General features: G+C 39.8%; 1 protein-coding gene across 4 annotated transcripts; it reads right to left on the bottom strand.

Annotated features, from left to right (window-relative positions):
* Nucleotides 1-4961: 4961 nt before the first annotated feature.
* On the bottom strand, nucleotides 4962-19394 carry kmt5c (lysine methyltransferase 5C). Of its 4 annotated transcripts, none has more exons than XM_034142884.1 (10): nucleotides 19062-19394; nucleotides 18529-18661; nucleotides 17705-17870; nucleotides 16959-17068; nucleotides 16675-16838; nucleotides 14734-14753; nucleotides 14360-14496; nucleotides 14057-14229; nucleotides 10843-11883; nucleotides 4962-5688 (listed from the first exon to the last, which is right to left on the bottom strand). In XM_034142884.1, exons 2-10 carry the CDS (start codon nucleotides 18639-18641, stop codon nucleotides 5624-5626), a joined length of 1989 nt encoding a protein of 662 aa, XP_033998775.1. In that variant the 5' UTR covers nucleotides 18642-18661; nucleotides 19062-19394; the 3' UTR covers nucleotides 4962-5623. The 4 variants fall into 4 exon arrangements, with proteins under 4 accessions (XP_033998775.1, XP_033998774.1, XP_033998777.1 ...); XM_034142885.1 differs by having other exon boundaries at nucleotides 5564-5688; nucleotides 10832-11883; XM_034142883.1 differs by having other exon boundaries at nucleotides 4962-11883.
* Nucleotides 19395-21594: the final 2200 nt, after the last annotated feature.

The raw sequence follows: 21594 nt of genomic DNA, 5'->3' as shown, positions 1-21594 counted from the left end.
GGTGGAGAGGGAGCTTTCTACAGACGAGCTGAACTGAATAGCAAGTAGAAATCAACTCCATTATACCAATCAGTGATGAGTGAAGCATGTCAAACTTGCCTCATGGCTTTAATGAGCTAACACCTCTTTAATTGGTGGGGATGAGTAGGAGTGGTTGGGGGGGACGGTCCTAATGGTCGTGTATATAGTCACAATGATCAGAGAGAAAACAGATGCTTCTCAGCAGTAAGATCTCCCTCTTGTTGCTGAGGGTGATACCTTTAAAGACTGTGCTGGCCTGCTTGACACTTGGTCAATCTGAGGCCCTTGTGGATGTTCAAGTGAGATCCCAGACCTGCCAAAAAAACACATCTGCTACATAGATTTCCCCAGCGCAAAAAACTGCTCTCTTTACAGATGATGTTCACGCTACATGTCAGATGTTGATGAATATCATTGGATCAGAATCCACGGATTAATGTAAGAGGCAAGGTTTCTCACAACAGGCTGTTCCACTGTTACATTATGGAAAACAGGATTTGTATACAGTACTATGAAAAATGGCATCTACAACACAAACATGTTTGGATTTGTTTTCCCTGTCTCGGAGTACATTCTGATAAGGACTTTATATAAATCTTGTATCGTTTCTTGTGCATTCAAAAAAGCTGCAGTCTGTGCTTCAACTCAACGGTGATAGTGACAGTCAAACTCTGACCTCAGCTCTTGCTCAGTGGTAATGATAAACATCGCCATCCTTCAATAAATGTCATCTGATTAACATTACATCCATTAACTCAAAGCATAACATTTGGAAACGGATGAGAATGAGATGTAACCTTGATAGCGGGGGCTGTCCACCTCTTCCCTCAATCATGACTCATACGGAGCTAACTTTTTCACACAGTATTAAAAGCATTACACCATCTGATCTATTGGTTCTTTAAATACGTTTGTATTGATTAGTCAGCCTGCATCCTCCATCACTGCTGCTTTGACTAATTTAGTCTGTATGTATCGAAGGGGTTTCTTACACAGCTTTTGTAAATCATGCTCAAGCAGGAGTCGGACCAACAGTATTAATTGGATGAAAGTAAGCAAGCAGTGAGCTTAAAAAGGGTAACTGGGCTCCATCAAAATCACACAAGCAACTGCGGTTTGTACAAGGAGCCAGGGGAGTTGCCTTAATAGCAGACAGTCAGACTTAATAAAGAAAGATGGCCATAATGATGATAACAGCAATATTCCTGCTTGTGCAGCTGACATATTTATTCAGCCCCCCCCCAACCCACAGGGTTTTGTTGGCATCATAATTTACACTAATGCACTGACACCTCAGCCAGTCATTTGGACATCCTGCAACCTGTCACCTGGGAAATAATGTGCAATGCTAGGGCTCCTTTCTAAAGCGCTCTCCTCCCAGCCTAAGCTTGTTTCCTCAGGATTACACACTGACTGTGTGCTCTTTCCCCACAAGGGTTTCTGCTCTACTGCTGATGATGGTGGTGGTGGTTAAAGCTGCACAAAATGCAACTCAACACAGTCAGCCATTTCACAGGGCTACTGCTGCCGTGCAACTCTCATATGACGGATCATTTCCCCCAGAGTGTGGAGGCTTTTAAAAAAGGCCTCAAAACCCATCTCTTCAAAAGAGCCTTTGCCTAGACCTTTTTACCATCCTTTTATCTTTATTTTTATTTATTTATTTCTTATTGCTTTTTCATAATCCTACCGTGTTGTGTCATGTCTATTTATACTGTTCCTGCTCACTGCCTGTAGCACTTCGGGATTTGAATTCGAATATGAAGTGCTTTATAAATGGAACCCATTATTATTATTATTATTAGAGTACTTAACATAGGGAATTTAGTCATGTGGCTACATAGATTGAATGGAACTCTGATGTACACAAGAGTAAGACGAGAAGCATCCAAGGTTACATCTAATGAATAATCCAATGGGTGGAAAACTAGCAGGGTTCAAATGTTTTATGTGGCACAAAATTGAATTACATTTTGTATCAAGAAACCCTACACAAGATTAAAAGCAATGGGCAGTAACTAAACATCTACTCAAGATGTGTTCTTACATACAATACTTGATTATTTATAATACATGTTTCAACTCTTTCCAAACTTCTGTTAGTGCCATGAGTGACACAGAAAAGATTGTGTTAAAGTTTCAGACATTTCCCTGTAAGGAGATGAGAGGCAGAAAGCCTTGACTGGATGTCACTATAGGGACATGTTATAACAAAATAGAGAAAAACTTATGAGTTCAATGTTTCTTACACCCCAATCACTTACCTAATTTGAAAATAAACTTTTGTTTGTTTTAGGAACTGCTGGACTAAACTACCCAACACTCTGTAAAAAGGTTAAGCTCCACGTTGACCATAGCTAAAACAGTAAGAAGCTGCTTATCCTAAACAATGAAGCATCCACTTTATCTATTTAAAACTCGATTCAAACAATAATTGACCAGTCACAGGGGACTTCGGAGCCACTTGGTTCTTCCACCACTGCTCAGGAGAATTAACCTGTGCCACAAAATAAGTTACCATAGCTATGCGGATGACACACAAATTTACGTAACAATTTCACCAGGAGATTATGCTCCAATTCAAACACTGAGTAAGTGCATTGAACAAATCAATGACTGGATGTGTCAGAACTTTCTCCAATTAAACAAAGATAAAACTGAGGTAATGGTTTTTGGAGCCAAGGCAGAGCGTATAAAAGTTAGCGCTGAGCTTCAGTCTGCAATGTTCAAAACAACAGATGAAGCCAGAAATCTAGGTGTAGTCATGGACTCTGACCTGAGTTTCAACAGTCACATTAAAACAGTTACTAAATCAGCCTACTATCACCTTAAGAATATATCTAGGATTAAAAGATTAATGTCACAGCAGGATTTGGAAAAACTTGTCCATGCTTTTATCTTCAGTAGACTCGACTACTGCAATGGTGTCTTTACAAGTCTCACTAAAAAATCGATTAGAAAGCTGCAGCTAATTCAGAACGCTGCTGCTCGAGTCCTCACTAACACTAAGAAAGTGGATCACATCACTCCAGTTCTGAACTCCTTACACTGGCTTCCTGTGTGTCAAAGAATAGATTTCAAAATACTGCTGCTGGTTTATAAAGCATTGAATGGTTTAGGCCCAAAATACATGTCTGACCTCCTGCTAAATTATGAACCATCCAGAACTCTCAGGTCTTCAGGGACTGGTCAGCTTTCTGTCCCCAGAGTCAGAACTAAACATGGTAAAGCAGCGTTCAGTTATTATGCTCCAAATATCTGGAACAAACTCCCAGAAACCTGCAGGTCCGCTGCAACTCTGACTACTTTTAAATCCAGGCTGAAGACTTTTCTTTTTGCCGCTGTTTTTAATTGAACTATTCACATCTTAAACTGCACTGTAACTTTTAACTTTTATCCATGTATTTTTTCTTTTAATGTTTATTTTATTATCTTTTCTTTTTAATGACTGATTTTAAATGCCATTTTCATAATGTCTTCCATTTTTGTAAAGCACTTTGAATTGCCTTGTGTTGAAAGGTGCTATATAAATAAACTTGCCTTGCCTTGTGTCCTATGTTACAACAGCTGAGAAACACAAGGTTTTCAAATGAATACTTTTTTTGCATCCCTTATTTTGTTCTGTCTCTTTAAATACACCATCTCACTACTACAAGGAATAAGCTCTCACTCTCTTTCCGTCCTAATTATAAGAAAACCATTAAACTTGGCATCAGAATTAACTACTGAGAGCTAGAAAGAAAGGCGGAACTGGCGGGTCATGTGCTGAAGGAGAGGAGGGGATCGAGGGGAAGAGCACAGGTTGTATATGATGAAAGAACATGGTAGAGAAGAAGGCTGAGCAATAAACCAGGAGAATGAACGCTCGCCCCAAGAGAAGGAGACTAAAGATTAACCAAAACAATTAACAGTGGTGGAGTGTAACGAAACACATTTACTCAAATACTTTACTACTTACAATTTTTAGGTAGTTTACTTTACCATTTATTCTACTTGTACACATATATAGATATGTATAACTAATAGATGTCTTCTGTTTTATATGATAGTAAATTATTTTTTTTACATAACGAGATAAGATAGAAGCTCCAATCTGAAAATAATAAATTAGAGTGAATTGTTTAACCCTCCGGTTGTCTTCGGGTCAAATCTGACCGATGTACTACTTTCATCAATCATATGTTTTTTGTTTTAGATTCGATTGCATTAAGGCTTTATGACATCCTTCACAGTAGACATTTGAACATATACAATTGCTGATCACCACTTTCATTGAATTTTGGATGATTTAGTCAACTTTGTAACACCCATGGTGTTCCCGGTCAAAAATGACCGCCATAAAGAAAAGGAATTAGTAACCATCCGGATCAGATAAAACACACACAAACACCCACACACATACTCTAGATGTGTGTCCCTCCCCCTTATGTGCCTAATCCCCTGAATCACACCTGGCACACACAAACAGAACAATTTGACACATTTCCCGCTCTTATGTGCCCATCCCCCCACATGGATCACACCTGGCACACGCAATACATGTTCAGTGTCTATTCTTTGTGTATATTTACTGCAGTTGTTCCATGTATACCAGTAGTCTGATACAATATTTACAGTTTGAAAGGGTGTTAAATGAAATTTGGTGATGATTAATGGTTTTTGTGTTAATGTAATAGCAGTTAAAACAGGACCGGTCAAATTTGACCGCGAACACCAAAGTAAGGGGGGGACAAAGAAGACAATAGAAGGGTTAAATATGACGGACATTTTAAAATACTATAGAAAGGTATGTCATTAGATATGAGCAGATTTAGAAACGACATGGGCTTGAGAAGTAATGTAAGCAGTAGAATAAAGGATTAAATGGATAATCAATCAAAATTAATAAGCTATGAAGTACTCTCTTGAAAATAATTATTAAAAGACTCAAATACAGAAAATATATAAAAAAGAATGAATTATCTTTAATGATATAGTCTACATTTATACAATTCTACAGCAGACTTTCAGTAAGACTAACTGTGAGTAAGGAAAAAGACAGAACGTTTTCCTGTAACAACTGAAACATTGAATAACATGTTGAATGCTGGGAAATTAAATACTCAGTCTAAATCAATTCAGTATTTTGTCCTATTAAATAATACAAAACATTTAATAGTTTACACAATCAATGTTAAATATAAATTACATAAAAAGCACCATTTCAAGGATGAGGATATTAAAATAAATAATTGGCCTTTCCATATCAATACAGTACGGTACAATTTCAAAGTAATGAAAGGCTGTGCAGTCACACTGAACACTCCTGCCCACTGATGGAGAATGGGTTCAACATACAGTACATCATGAAATGAGGGATTGCTTGCATGACTTCCACAATCGACAGAAAATAATTCTGTTTGTATAAAGACACATATAAATATGTGGCTCAATCAAGAACAACAAAAAATCATCACTATTGCAGGTGATGCACAACATCTCCTTATGTTTTTCTTTCTGTATAATAATCATACATTTCCTTGAGAAAAAAAAAAAAGACAAAAAGACAAATGGGAGATACTCTGAGAAGATTGTCAGTTTTCTTGATGTACCATAGGAATATCTAAACGTTTCCACGTTGCTGAACATCCATAACAAAGATGTTGTACTTTACTTCAATGCAACGCCCTGAAAAATAAAACATTGCAGTTAGTTTTTCAAGCCCACTCAACTAGTTACTCAAAAGAGCAGCTGTGAAAAGCTGAAGTTCATGTCCCACATCTTTACCCACTAAAGTCGTGGAATAATATTGAATAAACTGTATATTGGTTAAGGTCAGGAAATCATTTTACTGTACACCGTTCATGCACAAGCCTTTCACTAATGTAAAAGTGACTAATGACCATAAACAGTCACACAAGCGGGTGCAACAACACACCTTAATTTGATCCCTTAAGACCTGCCTGTCAAACACATGCACACGCACGCACACACACACAAAGTGAGAAAGGAGCTTACTGTGAGTATAAAAATGAGGGTTAACTGTTTCAACAGGTGCTTTAAAAAGTCACAAGAACATATCAAAGACTGAGGCACAAAGCTGCCTTCTTACAACCAACCAATACAAGTACCAGCAAGCAATGATGGTGCTCGTGTCTTTACCAACATACATTGTATAGAAAAAGTCATACAGCTACATAAAAGGGCTTTCAATGTTTACTAGGCCTGTAGGTCTAAAGTCACAAATATATTTAATGATCCGTTTTATTTATACATTTTTAATTTGGTATTTACAATTTTTTTGTATGTATTGTTAATTTTTGTCAAATCACACAGTAGTTTTAACACACTGAAACGCCCACTTTACATAAAACTCTGTTTAATTCATTCATACACTAACAGTCAATAAAAATGGTAATTTAGAAAAGTCTATGTGTACAGGCTCTCATGAATGGTACATTTACATTATAGAGCTTACAAAAATATCCTGTGGCAGATACTGTATTTCCCCTTTAGCAAAACAACATCCAAACTTTGTAGGGGGTATAAATCAATCCGAGTACTGGAGATCTAAGTCTACTGTGCCGTCCGTCACCACTAACCTCACTCTCTTGGGTTTTGTGGCACCCATTGAGTGAGACAATGGAACATTCCCATAGTGTTGTGTGCCTTGTTGTTCCCCAGGCTGATACTGTTGATGCATGTCCTTTCTGCAATGTTCATCCTGACCTTTGAGTCCTGAAAATCCACCCAAAGAAAAAGATGCTGGGTTAGACAGCTGGGGTCCACAGGGCTCAAGAACTAGTCTCCCTTGGGTGCCTGAAGGTTCCATCAGACAGTGGTAGGTGTAGTTTGTCGAGCCTAATCCTGGGTAACCGTCAGCCCCATCCCTGAGACCTAGGGTCAATGAATGATCTCCACTGAAATTAACTACGTAAGGAGGACCTTGATAGCCATAAGGGAAAGAGGCCGAGGAGGTTGAGGACTGACTCTTGTTTGCTGGTGCCGGCGTACCAGTAGGTGTACTGTGTGCCACTTGGGGATTGTTGTGCTGAGGCATGGGCGAACTGAAGCTAAAATCAAAGGGATCTTGCTGAATAAAGCATGACTGGTGCTTGTCTGAGGTTGACGAAGTGGATTTCTTGTCTTGTGTTGACGAATAACCATCAGACACTTTGCTAGGAAAGAAAAGGGGTCTTTGCATGTTTTTGAATGTCAAGTTAGGTTCACCACTTTCATGTTTGTCAGATGGCATTGTATTTTTGCCAAAAGACAGAGGTAAAGAGTTGGGTTTGTTGAAATGAGGGTTGGCCCTGCTGGGGTTGCTGGAGGAACCAAAATGTCCAACATCTTTTCCAAACCCATGAACAGAAATGTTGCCTTTATGATGACTGTCCACACTTAGTTTCTGGCACGGCTGGGTTTTCTCAAACACACCAGGTTTTGCACCAAATGTTCTAGATGTGGCAATCGGGCTGCCAGCAGCCATGGCGTCTTTACAAGGTGCACTATACAGGTTCTGACTCTGGTTCCCCCCCTGATACTTAAGCACCCTGTGAATAACTGTGGAGTTTTTCTCTTGGAATTTGAATGGATTGTCGGGAGGATTTGGATTTTTCAAAGTGAAGAGTTGAGAAGAGGGGAATTTGTTAGCCGTTTGAGATGCTGGGACAGATTTAGGCAAGCAATTCTGGGGCACTCCTCTTGCTGTGTTCGGCTGACAACTTGAAAAAGTCTGGGATTTACTAGGAATGGTCATACGATGGAAGGGGCCCTGGGTTCTAAGGTTTGACTGGGCTTTTGATTGGCTGGTGCTCGCCTTTACATTGATACATGGTGGGGTTAAAGTAACAGGAGTTTGAGGCGTAACAGAAGATGGTGTTGCACCAAAGAATAGAGGCTTGCTGACCACAGGAAAGGACTGAGTTCTGAGATCTTCTCTGGACAGCCTCATTCCTGGATTTTTACTAAAAAGTCGATCCTTAGCAGTGAAGTCAATGTTGCCTAGAGCGGCAAAACCGAAACTGGTGTTGGGTTGGTTTCTGTCTTTGGGAGTATCCCTCACTTCACATTCCAAAGGAACAGTGTCACTTTTGGAAGAAATAAAACCAGGAAAAAACTGCAGATCCTCATTTGTAAAGTTATTTCCTGGACTCGGAGGGCCAAGGTACGGCGTCTCATTGGCCCATGTGTCAGACGGGCTGTGAGAAAGGGGACTGCTGAAAGGATCAGTGGGAGCATCCAGTGAACACAGATCTGATGGGGAGGATGGAAGGATGTTCTGTGGTTGATAATAGCCCTCAAAGTTGAGACACTGAAAGTCCAGAATATCATCGCAGCAGTTTGTGAAGTTAGGCTCAGCAGATAGCATGGTATCTGTAGTTGTGAATAGAGGAGACTGGGACGTGGGCTGGATAACAGAATTACAAGCACTGGAACACGCTATTGGCTTTTCCAAAGTCTGAGATGAACACAAGCCCTCTGTGAGCCTGGAAAGACTGTTGTCAATTTGTTGTAGAGTGTGACTAAGACAAGTGGTGGGTGTTTCAACAGGCACACACTTTCGTGGTCTCTCCATTTTGTGCCTCTGTTTCCTTCCTCCGCTGTTCATCTCTGGCCTCTCAGTGACTGCACGTGCAGGCGGGTATATCACTTCAGTTTTATTGTCATTGAGAGGGGAAGACAGCGACAGTGGTGACAGAGACAAGGAAAATGGCTGCGCTTCTGTTTTCAGAAAGGCCGAGTTCTTGTTAGGTCTTTGGAAAGGGAACTCTTCTTTGAGCTTGCTGAAACTAGGACATCCTTTATTTTGTTTCTCTAAAAGGTGACTGCACATCTCTTTCTTTACTTTGTGCTCTACTTTAAGTTCTGTTTGTATAAGCCCCTCTTTGCTGTCCACCTCCCAAATATTCTCTTTCTTTCTGCGCAGTTTAATCACTGGTAATGGAAGCCCATTTGAATCTAATTCAGGCAGCAGTTTTTGCTGTGACCCAGTCTCAAACAAGCAGCAATTATTTACAAAACGATCTTCAATTTTTGTTTCTTTCGCGACAGCTGGCATGTTACTATCATTTTTACAAGTCTTGTTTTTTTCTTGCACCACTATTACTCCATCAGGAAGTTCCTCATCAAGCTTTTCTGCAATCTCAATTTTGGCATTGACCGTTTCACTGGGTGCATGTACGTTTTCAAGGTCTTTGTCTGATTTTGTGTCTGAGGATGTATTTGTATTATTTTCACTCAGCCTCTCACCTCTTTTTTTCAAACGATGCAATCTGCTCTTTGACTTTTTACTAGCCTGCACATGTGCCTGAGCCGCCTCCATCTCCATGTTTAAAACTGATACAGAATCCATGATGGCTTTAAAAGGGTCACATGTCATCAACCCATCTCCCTTTTCAGTTTTTAATGCCATATTTCCCAATCCTGCTTTATGCATTTCCCATACTCTCCCTCTCCTCCTCTTGAAACGAATCTTAAAATCGAGCTGCGGCTTTGTCTCCTCCAAACCACATTGTTGGATTACTGTTTCAACCTCATCTTCCTCTTGGGATGTATTTGGACTTGGCTTTTTAGCACGATCCCCAGCCTGTTTTTCCTTCGCGAGCCTATCACTCACTCGAGTCGGAGCCTTGTCAATGTCCGGATCTTGCCTCTCTATTTTAATATTCCGAACTTTTCTCAATAAATTGCGTCGCTGAACGTTATTAGAATGGGAACGAAGCAATCGCTTACAGTAGTTTTGTTTTGCGACCCTTTTGGGGTTTAACCTCTGGAGCTCTGTTCTCCTACACCTGACTTTATTTTCTCTTTTCATTTTGCTACTCTTCAGCTCTGCAGATGAATTTAACTCAGTGGCTTCTTTAGAAGCTTGATCTGAAGCAGAAATCACACCTGGTTCAGGATCTATTTCCACAGAACTGCGAAATGTACGTTTTTTGAGCGGTATGTTTGACTGTACATGCGCCTGTGTATTTGTACCTGGATGCAGATTACTTGCAGATTTTGCTGTAATTCCTGATTCATGAGGTAGTTGGTTAGAGCATGTGGCCGATGGGTCATTATGCTTTGGTGACGACAGAAGCCTTAAACTGTCCTCACTCGACTCAGTCTTCAGTAAAGCCGAACCTTCTTTTCTAAAGTCTCCCCTGGTTCTTTGATTAGCTTCTGCCATCTTTTTTGCTGTTCTAGGCCCCAACTGTCGTTGCCTCATCATCCTTCTCTGCAACAAACAACTGGACCTGCCTCTTCTTGTTTCGGTCAGTTCTTCCTTCCCTTCAGCACTTACCGTTTCTTTAGAAGGCGAGGAAGAAAGCCCTCTTCCTACAATATCACTGTGTAATCTCTTATCCATTGAATGTGCATCTTTTCTTAAAATATCAGACAACATAACCCTTGCCTGCTTTATGACAATATCTTCCTCATGGCTATTTACTGGCCGATTCGTTACACTCCTAGTCATTTGTTCTTCTAATTTAACAGTTCCCTCCTCAACTTTAATTTGATCATACTGTATGATATTTTGTTCTTTAGTTTTTTCAACGGGCACAATTTTACATTCCGACTCTTTCACTTCTTCCAGGCCTGTGTTATTTTTACATTCCACAATTGCAGAAGCTGCATTTTTCTTTTCTTCCTGCCCTTCAATTTTGCTTTTTACAATGTCCTGCTGCTCTTTCTGTATCCCATTTTTTTTTGGTGATATAGTTTGTATTTCTATAACCTTATCATTTCCCCCTTCCTTGCTGGGGGATAGATCATCTACAGCTTCACTTGCTTGTTGCTCCCTTAAATTTACTTTATCAATGGCTTTGAAAAACATTTCCCTTACCCCTCTGTTACCTTCAGCTGTGCAGATCTCTGAGCTTTCCACCTGCCTCTGCTGACATCTGGACAATCTTTTTTCTGACTGCACTGACAGAGGTGCTGGTCTGTGACACTTGCTATGCCTGGTCCTTCCACTTAACTTCACAATTCCTTTCCCGTCTTCAGCGGCCGTTCCTGCTTTTACACTTTGTGGCAGCGATAACCTTGTAAGGTTGACTGTAAGGTATTGCTTTAGGGATATTAGTGGATTTTCTCCAGATTCCTCTGTGTTATCAGTGACACTCTGACAGACTTCCAGCATGGATGACGCTCTGGTAGTCCTGGGCTCTGTTGGTCCAGCAGCTGGGTTTTGAGCCGTGTGGATGATGCAGGATTCAATGCAGGTTTCAATGCAGGTTTCAATGCTGCTGCACTTGTTGCTTTGACTCTCTGTGGTTGCTTTTTCAATCTTCTCCTGTGTTATTGCACAGCAGATTTGGTCATTTTGGACAGGGGGACAAACGGTTGTAGTGATCGCTGTGTTGCTGGACCCTGTTTGATGCGTGAGCGTGGTTTGAATCATGCTTCTTTTTCTCGAAGAGTACCTCTGGGGAACTGCCCGTCTATCCAACACTTTGACAGATTTCCCATTAAGGGCTGGGCTGCATCCTGCAGGGCCACTTTCCCGAAGAACTGACATTGAGGAAGTTAGAGTGAAAGGCTTCAAGTTAACCTCACTGTTATTTTCTTTGCCTGTCAGATTCAGTTCACTTATCCCGATATTTTTTGGCCTCACTTCCTCCAGCTGTTGAAGCAAAGCTCTTTCTTTGCTTTTTGGATTCTTACAATTGAGTAAGAACTCCACTGAGTGGCGCCGTACTCTGATTCTAATGTCCTTCAGAGGGAAGTCAGACAAAAGTGGATCTGTTCCACACTGGCTGACGGTGGAGGATTGCACTGCGTGCTTCCCTGATAGTCTGAGCTTCTCTCGTCTCCACTTCTTTGTTTGACCAATTTGTCTGTTTTTCAAAGCATTTCTCCTCATCTGCTGGGTAAAGGAATTCCTTGAGGGGATGGCTATGAATAAAAGACAAAAAATAAGCAGTTAAAGTTGAAGCATTTCTTCTTTGCTTAATCCTCATCAATATAAGCAGTGTACAAAAATCCTGCTCAATAAAGAAATAAAAACACAGACATTCTATTGTATTCAACTATATGGAAAACTCTTATTAATTTCAGCAATTATTTTCTTTTTCAGATATTTTAATCATGAATTAATCTGCTGATGAATTTAACTAGTCCTTAAAAATGTATTAAAAGGATAGCTTGTTTTGATTTAAGTATGTCTTCAAATCTCTTGTTTAGTCAATAAGTACAACACAAATGTACAGTTTTAGTTTTCTCTTTGCCTGGAAGCAACAAATCATGTCTATTGGCCCTAAACACAGCAAAGAGTAAAACATGTTTCAGATGACATGATACTGTCATTCTTGATTTACTCTATTTGGGTCAAATAAGAGTATAAAGACAATGAGCACTATGTGGAGTTTGTAGCAAATGGATATCTGCTTCTTGCAAATAAAATGTCTAACAACCACAGGAACAGCTCTCATACTTGAAAATATTGAATATATCCTCAAAAGATGCAGGTATCGCTTGCAATCTGAATGAATCTACATCACCTGTAGTAATGTACATATACACATTAGGCGCGTTCACACCGGAGTACTTTTAGAAGCTGCTGGGACAAAGGAGTCCCAGCAGCTTCTACTGAAGCCAGTCCCCAACTCCGGGGACTTCCGGCCGGGGACTTCGGGTGGCAGTATACGCCGTGAAGTTGTTTGCGGCCTGCCAGTAAACCCAAAGCAGAAGAAGACGAAGTGACGTCAGCGGCTTCATTTGCGTAATCTTCCCTCAGGGAACTTATTCCGGTGTGAACGCGATTGGTACTTAGTGCCATGGGGTACTTAGTGCCATGGGGTACTAAGTGCCGGCACCAAGTACTTGGTGTGAAAGCGGCTATATACTATGAAGATAAAAAAAAGAATCCAAATCTATTTAAGAGTTTCAAACAATTTGTATGAAGTCTAAATGTTTAAGGTTTATGATGTTCTCTGTTTGTTTCCAGAAAGGTCATCACATTATTGTATTATTATTATGGTTATCTGCTGGCACAAGGTTTTGTTTATTATGGTTACACAGGCATACACGTTCTACTTATTATGCTGAAGATTTGTTTGTCTCAACCCAACTAATACAAAAAAACCACAAGTGCTTAAAGGTCGTTTAGCACTTAAGTAAGCTACATAAGTAAACATGTTGAGATTTCATGCTACATTGAATCCCGGCGTCATGAAGAGGCAACACACCATGCTCCCTTAAACAGGCTCAATTTACCTTAAGAATATATATAAAAACATGTATTCTAAACAGGGTCTGCATGACTGCATTCACAGTATTTAATTGGAGACATCTGTTTCCAAAGAGTGAAACTAATTCCATTATCATATAACCGACTGCATTAGACTGATTGAGGTGCAACAGCACAGAGACGTCTGCTGAACTGAAGCCACTGCCACTGTGTGTGCATTCGAGTACCACTACGATTAAAACTGCCCAATACTTTGTTTGCACATTGGCTTCTTAGAAATCAGTAAGGTGGCATTATTTTTTGGAAACATACACATCAAAGTCTAAATAGAAAAAAAAAAAAAAAGAATCCTATTTTTTTTAAATGCTTAAATCCTAGTTTATATTTTAAAGTCTGAAAACGGAACCAATTTTCACTTAGGTAGCAATACTTTTGAGATGAGAGTTGTTGGCCTAATGTGAGAGACAATAAACAGGCAAGAGTTCAAATCTATCTTATATAAAATATATTCAACAGATATTTTGATTTTGATGTAAGGTAGTATCTGGAATTCCAGCCATGTTTGTACAAATGATGTGCTGAGTGGACCTTAATGAACGAGCAGGGTTGGTTTTCCTAAAGGCCTTTAATTTGATGGTGCATTTAACAACCACTGAAGGGTTGAGAAAACTGCCAAGCTTTTTAGTAAAACAATCTGCCAGTGTCAACATCCCTGCTTTATAATTGCATAGTACTGCTGATATTCCTGTTAGGTTATTTTCAGCTACTTCTGTCTTGCTGAGAGGACTCTTAGGTAGCAAGGAATACAAAATTATCTGGCATTTTATTCCCTGATTTTAGAAAGATATAAAAAAAAATATAAAACCTAAAAGTGGTTACCTTTGAAGACTCCTGAGTGGGCTCCTGGTATTATCGTCTTTGCAGGAAAGTGACCCTTCTCTCTGTGATGGCGAAGAAATCTCTCTCTGAGGCGGTACTTCTGTCCCAAAGGGTCCTTTGTTTCTTCACATTCAGGCAGCTTTCCTCTGTGTTTGAAGTGACCCTCTCCATTCCTAATATGAAAAAGTAACAGACCGTAATTTAAGTCAAAAAGGTATTTTTAATACTGATAAACAACATCTTCAGTATATTTTAAAACCAAGCTATTAAAAAGACAATGTCTCCTCGAGCTGACAGACACACCTCTCACAGGTGCAGCATTCACACATTTCATTTCCTTCGCCAAAAAAGCTGGCACCGTAGTAGCACGTGATCTCTTCCCCAGGTGAAATGGGTCGAATCACCTCAACGCACGCAATATTCTTCTCCCCTGGGAGGAACTGGGCGGGTGAAAAGGGGAAAGAAAAAAACAGCAAAGGACAAAGGTTTGTGAGCCCAAGGGATCCATTAGCACGGAGCAGTTACAGTAGGTTGTATTTCTGTATCTACTTTGTGTACAACTTTGAATATCCACAATGTATTAATGCTAACATTTAAACATTTAATGTGACCCGAGTAAACATTTTTAATCTATCAAATATTTTTCATGGATAAAAGAATGTTGAATTGATGATTACCTTGCAGTTTGGTTTGCAGTCTTCAACCCGGGACAAACAAAGGGGAAATAAATAAAGAGATAAAAGGTTACGGGTTATTAATTCAATCACAGCAATGAATAAAAGGCTTGCTATTTTGTGGTTCAGATGGCTGGTTCGGGATTAATTTTGCAAAGGCTCAAAGGCTAAGCTGATTAACTCTCAAACATTATTAAAAGATCCTGTCAGAGACTGCCCTCTGAGTGGACGGAAGAATTTACTTGAATTTCACCAGACCTTTTGTACACATTACAATTCAGTTCATACCCTAGGCTGTGAAGAGCAAGCTGCCAGTGCATATCTGTTGCAATTACTTCTACCATTTGTATTAATACATTTATTTTTAAATGCAAACTTGCAAGGACTGCAACAGGTTTTCTTTGTTTATTGATCTGCTGATTGTTCCCCCTTCACAAATAATCCTTTGGTCTACAAAATGTCAGTAGTGATAAATCACACCACAATTTCCCACAGCCCATGCTGACTTACTTACATTTCTTGTTCTTTTTGATATTCCAAAAACCTAAAATATGTAACTCCTTATCCCAAAAGACCAAGAAACCATAAAATAGGATGTTTTGTTCAAACGATTAACCATAGGTTATTGTTGACTATTTTCATATCAATTTATGGTGAATTAGACCCCCATTTACACGGGAACGTTTGCGTTTACGCACCGTATGCGTTTTCAAAAAAGTCTTCCGTTCACACGCATTCGGCTCAATTAACGTGTCCGTTCACACGAGACCGCTGGAAACGCTGTAGTACATATGACGGGCCTGTAATTGGCGCTGCTGCCGCCACAAAATACACCAAAAGCAGCGAAGAAGACCCCGGAGCATGGTTGCCCTTCTGTTTATTCTCCGCGGTGGACGGCGTGTGCTCCTGCTGTAAATCTCCCCGGTAGTCCACCAGCAGATGAAAAACACCCACCTCTCCGCCTCTTCCAAGGGACGAGGGGACCGTGCGGCAGAGTTTCCGTTAACATTTTTTCCGCCGGTCAACATGTCCGTTAAAGTTTAAATCTTCCGGACAAAATTAGAAAAGTGCCGGTCAGAGGTCTTCTTTGTTATTTATTGAGCTTTAAAACAAATTGATAACGACTCTATATAATAATATAAGAATAATAAACGGAGCCTCTCTTTTCCTCCCCCTCTTCTGACAGCCCAGCAGCTGATCTCTGAGCAGGAGACGTGGGGAGAGGGAGGCGGGGCTATTTCATCGTTATCAGAAAATGATCGTATAGAGGCGTACACACGGAGCTGTTTGCCCCCCAGAGCGTTCCGTTTGCAGATCTATCCACCTTGGGACCCGTTATCGTTTGCGGGGTCCGTTTCTATCGTTTTGTTACGGCCTCGTGTAAACGAAAGGGCTATACGCAAGAGAAACTATACGGATACAACCCATATCGTCCTCGTGTAAACGGGGTCTTAGTTTCAGCTCTGCACTTGTTGTGACAATACATAAACTACCAAAGTAATTATTGTCACTTAAAGATACATTAACAAATGGTTCCTTTTTTGACACATTAGAATATTTCTCGAAACAAATTTCCTTACTATAATTTAAAGCTTCAATCTTATAAATTAGAAGGTTATAGTACAAAGTATTCTTATATAACTGGTTAATTGGCACAAAATGTATGAAATCCTGTGTTGAGAAGAGTGATGCTCACAAATCAAACAGACAAGCTTAAAAAGGATGAAAATAACTAAACAAAATGAGTTATTAAAAGTGTTTGTTTTGGATAGCAGTTTTCAATCTTGTGTTTTTGAGCGTTGATATACCATTACAGCCTTTTTCATCATTGGATATGACTGAGACTTTTCTCAATTTAAAGAAAATGTTTTGTGATTCACATTGTGAATTGGTCAAATATGTCTGTGCTCGGACAATATGAATCATGGATGCAAACAAACTCACCATGGTTAATGAAAGCGGCAGGCCCAAGCCAGAGCTGAGTGCAGCGTTTGCGTGTTGAATACATCACACTGAAATCATTGACCCCTGCCCTCAGCACAGCGCCGTCGGAGGGGCTCAGTTCTGCTATGCAGCCCAGCAGAACCTCCACACGCTCTCCTGCAAACCTGCGAAAAAACATATGAAAGCCACATACAGACATTAAATAAAAAACAAAGGTAAAGGAAATTCAGCAGCTATTGTTGAGCTACATGTTGCCTTGATAAATAAAATGTGCGAGAGATTACCATTGCCTCGTTGAGGTAATCTTTGCTCCATTTGTCTCCGAGGAGTATCTGTCACAGGACTCTATTTTGACTCCACTATCCAATAGGAAGGCATCAAGGTAGCGATACACCTGCAGACATCAAAGATTATATTCTCACATTCAAGTGACAAATTCAGGATCAAAGGAAGCCTTCTATGATTTAATCCAGATACTATGGTGCCTCACTCCCCTCACTACAGGACATATACAACACCGCCTCACGCGCAAAGCACTCAGCATTGTGGGTGACTCCACCCACCCCTCCAACAGCCTCTTCAGCCTCCTGCCTTCAGGAAGAAGGTTCCGCAGCCTCAGCTCGGGCACCTCCAGGCTGGGCAACAGCTTCCTCCACCAGGCGGTCAGGATGCTGAACTCTCTCCCCTCCCTCCCTACCTCTCTCTCTCTCTCTGACATCTCTCCCCTGAACTCTCCACCCTGCCTCCGACCTTTCTCCCCTGCCCCAAATGGTCCTGGACTCTAACCCCCCCCCGGTTATCTAGGCCCTTTGTTTTGTTTAATGTATACCATGTTTATCTAGGCCCTTTTAGTTTTTTTGTTTGATGTATATATGTCACACTGTAGGAAATGATATTTCTGAATGTACAACATGTAGAATTCTTGACAAGAAAGCTGACTTTGACTTTGATAAAACAGAAACTTTTGTCAACTTAATTATTGATTATTATATATTTATAATGATTCATAGGCTTAAATATATCAGCTTACATGTTGTCTCAGCAGCTCCAGTCGATGGCTCCCTAAAGCATTAAAGTAGTCACCAGCTTGTTCGCCCACTGTCAGCGCCACGAACGTAGCATTGAAGTCATGCGTACGTTGAAACCGCAACAGGGTCTCTTTGAGGTTACCCCATCGCCGGATCGCTGGTGGGGGACTGATGAAGAAAGAAAGCATATAACGGCATTTAAGAAAAGCAGAAAGTCACAGAACAAAATCTAATCAGCCTTAGTCTATATAAAATGCTATTTTATCTTGTATTTTTAGATATTAATTTACTCTCCATCAGCATTAATACTTATACTAATAAATATGTGCTAGTTGACTAGTAAGATAGTAAGTATTGGTAAGATCAAGAAAAGACACAAGATGAACAAATAAATACAATCGCTCCAAAGTTTGTTTTTTATATTTAAAAAAATTATATTACGTGATATTTTCCAAACCCAAGACATCTTTAAATTCGGTCTGTAATTTGACACTTTATGGAGGGTTTGGGTGTCATGGCAGCTCATACGTGTCTCAGTATAAATACAAATAATCAGAACAGAAAAAGCCCCCAAAAAAATATATCAGCATCAGAAGATCAGAGATCCTATATTCGTAGATTTCAAAAGCAAAGGTGCAATGCAGCTAAAAGGCAGAAGTAAAAGTCGACTTACATATTTAATAAGGAGGCAAGCACCCTTTAATAAAATAAGAAAAGATAAGTAAAAATATACTTTAATTTGGGATCCTTTGATATCCTACTTTTAAAGGTTAAATCCCTTCCACCTAAATTGACTGTTGCAGACTAATGTTGAGTAACACATTACCTGATGTTCATCTTATGGGTGCTGAAGCCCAGCAAAGGGTCCAGCACCAAACCGGTGGCCAGGTCATCGGTATCACACAGCTCCTTCACACTCATTCTAGTGCATCCGTCCATTGCCTCCCACCATCAGCATGCTGCAATCAGCGGGTCAAAGTGACACTACGAATTATATCATGACAACAACAACAAACCATAATTATCTAGAGGTGTGCATCTCAGCAGAGATCGCAAATTACGCAACATTAAGTTAGTAACTAATTCACAGCCCCGGTATTATTTGAATGCTATAACGTTACGCTATGTTTACAATAACCGCTGCTTGGTACGGTTAGGAATGTGACTGATCGCGCGTTAGCTAAATCCATTAGCTTAACGTTAGCTTAGCATGTTATCAGCTGAGTAGTGAAGAAGCTAACATTAGCATTACGGTCTGGAGCTAACGTAACATGACCTGTATCATATTGTTGCCGACCTGTGAAGCAATATGGTCTCATATGCAATGTATACTGTTGATGTGGTTTTCCAAATACATACCTGGGAGGCTTTTGTAGTCGACTAAAGTATCGTCAGATAGATACTTTATTACAAGATGCCTGCTTGCTCTGGCAGGGAAAGTTAGCCTAGAGCACAAGCAGCTAGCTCTCTGCCGTCTTGCAGGCTGGTCCGGGCAGCCGCGTACGAAAATGGAGTCTCCTCGTCACTTCTGGAATGTGTAGCTTATTTGTTTACGATTGCGAATCCCAGATTGAATTGCAAAAGGTTGAAAAACATCACCAGTGGTAAAAAGTAGCTTAAAATGGATATGTTATGCTGCTAGCTAACTAGCTTTACACAACGCTCTTCTAGTAGCAAAAGTTGATGGGCAACGTCCGGTGCAACCGAACTAGTTTTGGCAACGCCCACATGTAACGCTATTGGCTGAGCTCAAGGTCATTTTTTACAAATCAGGGAGTTTAAACTCAATGATTGGTCAGGCTTTCTTGTAGGTGGGGCCATTCGTTTAGCTTTACTGTTGATCCAGAGCAGAGGTGAATATTTACCTTACGTACATGTTTCCCCAGGCCCAGCACAGCAGAATCCTGAGCGGGAAAAAAAAATTCCCCACATCATCAACACGATAATATAGATGTAGGCCTATACGTGCCAAGAGATGTTGTACGGTTTGTATACAGTATTGGACGGAGTTCTGGAAGCTTCCTCATGAATAACGTGACTATGTGAAGGAGTTCAATTCACATTATACCCTGCCAGTAAATTCAATGATGTCTTTAATGACATTCTATTTTACATGTGTCTCCAAAACACAATTATGATTATTGATTAACACATTTATAATATTACTAGTTAATAGATTTAAATAGGACAACGAAATGAAAATATGTATTTTTATTTTATTAATTTAAAGAAAAATTGAGTACAGTGGCAAAGCATCTAATGTAATCATTCACAGAACAGCTAACCAGTAGGCTACAGAACAGGAATGCTGTCACCAGTAGAAATATCATAGCAGGCTGCTGCATTTCTAAACTTCATCATAGTTCAATATAGGCTACAGGCCTGTTTTCTATAGTTTATGCAGACCAAAAAAAACACAACAAAATCAGGAGCATTATTAAGAGATTGTGTCATTGTCTTAAGTTAATGTATTTATTAAATGGCCCATCAATCCATTTTAAAGAGACGAATTGGTCCAATCTTCTTATCTGACTTTTGGTTACTAATTGTGTCTTCATAGGTATAAAGTTACCTTCAAAGAGCACGTTATCTTAAACAGTTTAAAATGCAAATCCTTGGTGCCTGATGCACACCTGGCTTTCCTTGAATAACAAACTAACCTATGGTATCCAGAGAGTCAAAGTCCAGGTTTATGGATCCTGACTCCCTTTGGAAAATAGACATACAAATAGTTTGCTAAAACCAGAGATAAAATGTTTTGCATTACTGTTGACGCCAAGATCATTTTTTGTATTTGCTTTTCAATATATATTTTAGGATACAATCAAATAGCCTACATCAACACTAATATATTTACAATGAAACTATTCAAAATCCATTCACTCTCAAGGAATATTGGACCCATATTATTTTACCCAGCTGCCAAGGAAGACTAAGTTGATAAATGGGATTTTGTCACAAACTCGTCCAGACTGCTGAAATGTCTTTGGAAATCAAGAAGCAAACTGGAAACAATCCAGAGTAGTGCTACTGCATATTTTAAAAGGCGTTAAGCCATTTAAGCTACCACAGACTACATCTCCAAGGACAAGAAGGAAAACGCAAACATCACTGTCATCACAACCGGTTAGGGCTTGGCATTTCATGTGAGTATGACAATCCATCCATCCCATTATGGTCCAGTCATTCTCTAATCACAAGAGAAAATGTATTTTCAAACATACAAACATTTGTACACATACATACATTTGGTCTGTTCACACTATCCAGGGTCATAAACACCCTATGATTTACGAGCTGAGTGGACTGGAGTGACTTCACTGTAGAAAAGAACAACCTGTAATACATCTAGAAGACCATCACAGACCCTCAGCCGCCTTATGTCAATGTTGCATACCGGCATGTTCCTCCCACAGGTGTTTTATAGTGCTGTTTGAATGGTTTATGTATGTGTTGCCACTAGTGGATTATTTAAATTACTTTTAAGGACTGCATTAAATGAGATTTTCTGGGTTTGCTGTTTTGCAGTATAAAGCAGATCATTGTGATCCAATTTAGAGTGATCTATTTCACATGTTTTAATTCAGTTGCTTCTTAATAAAGTACTCCCAACATGGTTCACACCCCAGGCCCATTTGTAAAACAGAAGGGGAAGAGGCTGCATGGAAACATGGATCGAGAAGGACTGTGTTGTAGATATTTCATTCTTATTTTACCTATTAGCTGGCAGAGCCAGGTAAAGTCTAATAAATAATAAAAAGTAAATGCACACAAAGGGATAAAGAAAACCCACTGATGCCTAAGCTACTTTCCATTTCATGTAAAAGTGAAATGTTGAAATGTCTCACTTTGCAGTCAGACATGTTTAGAAAGAAACCCATACACAAGTATA

Source organism: Trematomus bernacchii, unplaced genomic scaffold (genome assembly GCF_902827165.1).
Source record: "Trematomus bernacchii unplaced genomic scaffold, fTreBer1.1, whole genome shotgun sequence".
Lineage (NCBI taxonomy): Eukaryota > Metazoa > Chordata > Actinopteri > Perciformes > Nototheniidae > Trematomus > Trematomus bernacchii.
Note: the sequence above shows the minus strand (reverse complement) of the source record. Positions and strands in the feature narration are given on the sequence as shown.